Here is a 6,304-nt window from a genome sequence, read left to right on the forward strand (position 1 = left end):
TGTTTATAAATGGTGACTTGATAAATAATATATTTTTATGAAGAAATGACTTGCATTTCTTATGATGATAGAAGATTAGAGCATGAAATACCCGGTTTAGTTCAAGAAAGCAAGAACTATGAATTACCATCAGTTGAGTTTTTTTTTTCCCATGTAAATTACAGATGATTGAGCAAGAAAATTATGATAGAAAATTATCAGAAAAAGTAAGTAGCAGCTGCTAAATTTACCCAAGAAAAAGGTTAAGGAAAAAAAAGTTTACTTCGGTGAGAAACATCTGAGGCTACTGCTGCATTTCTACTCATCCACTTCTGGATGTTTCTATGGAGGCTTTGTGAGAAATACAAAAGAGACACAAAACCTGACCGTAATTGTCTCTATATAAATCCGAAATGTTAACATGCTAGCCGTAGTTAACCAGAAGATTCAGAAGTTCGGTGTGTCTATCCCGATTTCATCACCGGTGTCACTTCTTCCTGCTTGCTTACTGCTCAAGTGTTTATTAAAAGATGGAAATTAATCCATGGAATGATATTGTGCCTGCATATGTGGAAAACTAAGGAAAAAAAAAGGAGGGGGGGGGAAGCGAATTTACCGGGTATGGTGCGGAGAAAGTATAAGGTCATGGTCCAAATTCTTTAAGAGTACACTGTTTGATTGCTCTCTTCTCATCGTACTAGCATCAAGAGAACAGCTTTCCTTTAGATCAGATTCTCGTGTATCAAAGGGAAGTGAAACTGTGGTTGTTGCAGCTAGACCAAATTCTGACAGACAGATAAACCAGGAAGAAGTCATACCATTTCAACTAAGTTGAAAATTGCAAGCTTTTGTGCATACCTGGTGTGTTTGTCTTCAGTTGATGATGATGCAGAATGTCTTCCCTGCAAATATCCTTCACAATCCCTTAACATAAGATGACCAGTAAGGATAATTCCCCTAAATTTTCATGCTTTGTCACGCATATGACTTACCTGAGATGATGAGAGGAGCTGAAATGGCCCAAAATGAGCCTGGATTGATTCCAATCCAAATGAAGTTTCCGAAGTAATTATGTTTGACATGTTTGGTACTGATCCAGGGTTTGAGGAACTGCATTGGTTGGGTAGATCAAAAACCATCTGCACCGAGGTTTCCGGATTTGCTGGTACTGTATCCGACATGTTCATAGGTAGAGATCCATTTTCTTCACCGAAGTTCATTCTTGTTTGGGAAAACTGTAGTGGTTGCAAAACTCCAGGCAAGCACATTGGATGCAAGCTTAATCCATTTCTCATTGATAGCATCTGAAAAACGAAGACAATGTAAACAAATCAGAAGCAAACTTTCTAAACACATCTCTCATTGTACGCGTATTTCTGTTTGTTATTAGCAATTCTACATAGAAAATAAAAGGATATACTAACTAGGCTATGAAACAACACCCTGCTACAGATAGAACCGAAGTCAACAGTCTTTTATAATAAAACTTTTACTGATTTACAGCTATTAATATGCAATGCAGACCTAAAATGAGGCATTCACGTGTCACATAAACCTTATCTTGTAATAGAAGATGTAAGCTGCCACTAAAACCCTCACAGACAATCTTCTTGCACCTTCAGACAGGGTTTTCGACATTGAGTTCTCATTTATATAATGCTTGTTTTCAACTAGCTTCCATGTCATATACACTTGGCAGCACCTCTAAAGCAAGTATTCCATGAGTGGATTAATTCAACAGATTTTTCATAACATTACAGTACATAATAGACACCGTATTGGTCAAGTTTCAACTTTATGTCGCTTGTGGATGCTGAAGCTCTATAGACATATCAATCTACAATCAAGTTAGAGTCTTTGAACTTCAATCATCAACAAGCTAGACTAACAATGAAATTAATAGGATCATATTTTTCCAAACGTGCTAAAGCAAACTAAAATGTGGTTATTTCAACTAACTTCAAGATTACTTTCAAGAAACAGACCGTTTCTGCTTCTGAAAGAAGACAATAGTAGATTTACGAACTTGCTACTCAGCTTTGAGATTCTTCAATGTCATAAAACAGCCTAACCAATATTTATGCAAATTCTTTCTACATATCAAAACCCCATATGCGGATTCACAAAGAGAGGCAATATAAACTAAACTACAGCTGTGGATTCACCAACAAAAGAGCAAAAATTGTAAAGTTGTTGACATATATACCTGAACTTGAAGCTGAAGCTGCTTTAAGTACTCGATAGCTTCATCAAGCATCGAAGCCTTATCAGTCTGCCATGAATATAAGATTCAATCCCTCTTATATATCACCCAAATGAGTAATGCAACAATATTTGGGGAAAAAAAAGAATACCTTGTTAGAATTTGGAATAAGGTTTTGCAATGCTTTCATTTTCTCATTAATCCTACTTCTCCTCCTCTGCCACAATCAAACTCCATAGATCAGAAATCCATGAAGAAACTTTGAATAAAAATAAAATAAAATCGAATAAATGCTTCCCCATTAGTAAAGATTTAGAATCAAACTAACCTTTTCAGACAAATTGTGAACCTCCGCAGCTCTGCTTCTTTTTGAGGAACTACGAGGTGGAGCTGGCTTTGGTAGTGCCTCATCCACCAGTGCTTCAATACCCTCCTGCTTATGACAAATTTCAAACTATATATATAAAAAAGTTTGAGACTTTGCTTGATTTGAATTATAACAAAGGAAAACAAAGCAAGAAACCTTTACTTTACCAGAGCTAAAAGGTATTTCTTTAAAAAAATGAATATCTTCACATTCAAAAATAGAATCTTGGAATGGTCCATACTGTTTGCTTCATGTAATCAAATATAAGTGCATGCAATCTTAACTCATTTTTAACTAAGATCTTAACCTTTCTCAACAAAACGTCTCAAATTTTATCCCTTTCCAAGCACCATTTTTCTCAGCAACAAATAGAAATCATCAAAAAAAAAAAAACCAGACGCTCACCTCACTTTCACAGTCGTACTCATCGGTATCGTTCTCACCAGGAGCTTCAACCAAACCCCACCCTCCACCTTGCTTCACTCCACCACCAGGCGGTGCTGGTGACGGTGATAACCGCCGTGGATTCTCAGATGGACCCCCAAAGTGGGCCATTCCAGAAGATGACGAAGACGAAGAAGAATAAGAAGAAGAATGACCTAGAATTTGATGAAGAAGGTTGGATATATCATCTGAAGAAGAAGGAGGAGGTAAACACGTCCCATTATTATAATTATTGCAATTATTATTGATATTCTTATAATGAAACATGTTAAGGTTAACGTTATCTCCCATTTCTAGCCTTCCTTTTTTTTCAGTTTAAAATGGTTTTTCTCTTTTCTTCATCCATGTGCTTCGGTTACTGTCTTTTTTGCTTTGGCTTTTGGTTTGTACAACGTAAAAGCTTTGCACAAACGGGGAAGCTATGTTTATTGTGGGCGGTTTTGTTTTTATTTTGTAACGACAAAAGGAAAAACAAAATGAAATGTGATGGAAGTTATATTTGTGAAATTATAATGATATTAACATTTAACTTATGTTTTATTACATTACATTACATTAAATTCAGTAGATAATTACATCATATAAAAAAATGACTGGCGGGAACAGGTGTAGTTTTTACGGCGAATGATTGGGCGGTCAAACAACAAAAGGTGAGACTACAGTGTCAGCTAAACTCGCACTCACGGTCACGGGGGCACGTGCGGGGACATTAAATCATGGCTTTATTCTTTAAATACTGATTAATCAATAATCAACCAATTTCTTTTTGTTTGTTTCATGTGTTTTCGGACACAGATCCGGTCTTAAATTGGTCCCGCAACCGCTTCTCTTTGTTTTTAATTAAACTAGTCCAATAATTTTGTTAAACATTAAATTTAAAATTAATTAGATTGTGGTTATATATAGCAAAAGTCAACTTTTCATCATAAAAAGATAAAATCATGAGAATAATCTTTACCCTCATCCGATAGTTGAAAGATATTACTTCTACGATGAGCATGCATATTACTTATATTTTAGTATGATCTCATAAAATTACTTTTTTCAACTACTAAAAAAAGTAATTATGTTACGCACTTTCTTTTTTTCCTACAAAGATCTTTGGGCTCCAAAATGTTCAATAATCTCGATTTGTCTAGTTTTGAGATAAGATTTAGATGATGTTGATAAAAAACAGATTAGCAATTGAAGGAAATGAGCCAAAATAAGCGTCACCGAAATCTACAAATGAGGTCATCCTGATAGCCAGCTGTTGTTGATTTGGATTCAAAGTTGACACAAAGTCGCCGGTAACCATAAGTGCAATTGATTAAACTTTTGTGTTGGTATTTTTAAAATTTAGGGTTCTACTTCTAGTATTGGTATTCCCTCCCATTTTCATTTAATAATAACAACCCCGACAAACTGTAGTCCCAAATGATGGATACAACAGATTTATTTTCTCTATGCTCTCATGAGGTATTGTCTTTGTAATCTCTGTTTCCTACTGTCTTCTTTCATTATAATGTTGGACCACGACCTCCATCCTTATATATATTTGGATTTATTAAATATTTATAGATATGACTTTATATTTAATAAATTTTCGATGTATAAATTTACTGAATTATATGATATCATTTGTTAAAAGATTTAATTGTTTGTGTTTTGTTTTAAAAGATTTTATGTAAATTTTATTGAAATTAGGTTTAATAGTAAAAAAACCCACAATAAAAAAATAATCAATTAATTTCTCGTGAAAAATTTACACCCGATTGAGTTTTAAAGTTGAAAATTTTAATCAACCAAGCTTCTTTGTTAACCAAGTTTAACTATTAAGTTTTGTTGACATGGTTGATAGATTAATCGGACGACGACACATGACCAACATGTATATATCTTGTAGCAAATATTTTAAAAATAAAAATCCTAAAAATAAATTTTTTAAATAATTATTTAGAAAATCACATCTAAGATGAAATTAGATAAATAGTTGTCCATAATCGTTTGAATCTGGACAAATTTATCTTAGTTGTGATTTTTTAAGTAATTATAAACAAATTATACAAAATATATAAATTTATTTCAAAATTATTAAAAAATATTAAAGTTATTAAAAATAATTATTATTACCATTTGTCCAAGTTCATTATGGAAATGGTTAACTTTATCAATGATCTTCCTGTCATAGGAGCTACTTCATTTCATGCACACTCTGACAAAACTTAACCATCATGACAAGGCGGTTATTACCTATCACTCACATACTCTACATTTGAGTCACATCATATGGCATTGCCAACCTAACAAGGAACCACCAAATGACAAGCTTGCATATTAGAGGAGGACACGTGGCATGGATAGTTCAATCTTCTATATGCTTTTGCTAGCTCCTAGGGCAGAGGACGATCTTCTTTTTTTATCTCCTTCTAAATCGACCTTCTCTCCCTACAACCCAACACTACAATACCTTTGTTGACCTCTCCTCTCTTCATGACTCTCCACCTAATAGGGTGAACCACTATCTTCACATCATATGATACCTCATTTCATCCACAATGTTACCATTAAAAATTGGCATGGTGAACGTGGATTGAACATGGCTCACTCTAACCCAGACATTCCTACAAACAAAGATGAACAAATGTAAAATCCTTAAACCTAACCATAACCTTAAACAACCAATTTCAAACTAACACACGACAGTAGTTCCCCTAACAATAACCTTAACCATGTTGCCACGATGATCCATACAACTCGTGTGACTCGCATTGTCCATATTATGATAAGTACATACAATATCCCCCACCCAAATATTACAATTAGTATCCAAATCAACAACCCCATCCACCACCTCTTTAGAGTCACCCCCATTCCACTCATAGTGAGAAAACCTCAGAAAATCCTACATCAGGCTCGCAAATAATTTACTGAAATGCAAGGTAATATGAGGATTCTTGAAGAACAAATTTCTATGCAACAACAACTTTATCTGTAGTAGGAAGGAAACTTGTGAAATAAGAAAATCATTGAAAAGCTCAGGGCAAACGAAAACCCTTGACAACAAAATTCCCAACTAAAGATACAACAAGAAGAAACCTCCCAGCCCTTTCCCAATAGGTAGAGAAACCTTAGGCTTGATGGAACCCCATCGACAGACACCACATTGATTGAAAATCCAAGATCTTCAACAATAAGTTAACCCTTCAAAGATCAAGTGCAAGCCCTCAAAAAAGAGATGAAAGCTTTTTGAAAGATTGGGTCTATCGAGTTTGAATGGGACTATTCCAATGAGCTAGGTGGCGAGGGAACTCATGTCTCCAACTTTTAAA

At 34.5% G+C, this 6,304-nt stretch overlaps 1 protein-coding gene across 2 annotated transcripts; it reads right to left on the reverse strand.

Moving 5' to 3' along the window:
* Positions 1-3,461, reverse strand: LOC121223025 (transcription factor SPATULA). 2 transcript variants are annotated; one of them, XM_041103929.1, is made up of 8 exons: positions 2,955-3,461; positions 2,511-2,615; positions 2,334-2,399; positions 2,186-2,251; positions 972-1,283; positions 838-892; positions 596-764; positions 1-487 (listed from the first exon to the last, which is right to left on the reverse strand). In XM_041103929.1, exons 1-8 carry the CDS (start codon positions 3,282-3,284, stop codon positions 427-429), a joined length of 1,164 nt encoding a protein of 387 aa, XP_040959863.1. In that variant the 5' UTR covers positions 3,285-3,461; the 3' UTR covers positions 1-426. The 2 variants fall into 2 exon arrangements, with proteins under 2 accessions (XP_040959863.1, XP_040959862.1); XM_041103928.1 differs by having other exon boundaries at positions 2,511-2,636; positions 2,955-3,455.
* Between the last annotated feature and the right edge of the window lie 2,843 nt (positions 3,462-6,304).

Source organism: Gossypium hirsutum, chromosome D11 (genome assembly GCF_007990345.1).
Source record: "Gossypium hirsutum isolate 1008001.06 chromosome D11, Gossypium_hirsutum_v2.1, whole genome shotgun sequence".
Taxonomy (NCBI): Eukaryota; Viridiplantae; Streptophyta; class Magnoliopsida; order Malvales; family Malvaceae; genus Gossypium; species Gossypium hirsutum.

Bases quoted from the DNA above. Each gene is read 5' to 3' on its own strand.
- LOC121223025 (XM_041103928.1), bottom strand. From the start codon at position 3,284: ATGGGAGATAACGTTAACCTTAACATGTTTCATTATAAGAATATCAAT. The intron at 2,400-2,510 runs GTTAGTTTGATT...TGATTGTGGCAG, and splicing joins TTCACAATTTGTCTGAAAAG to AGGAGGAGAAGTAGGATTAA. The intron at 2,252-2,333 runs GTATTCTTTTTT...TATTCATGGCAG, and splicing joins TTATTCCAAATTCTAACAAG to ACTGATAAGGCTTCGATGCT.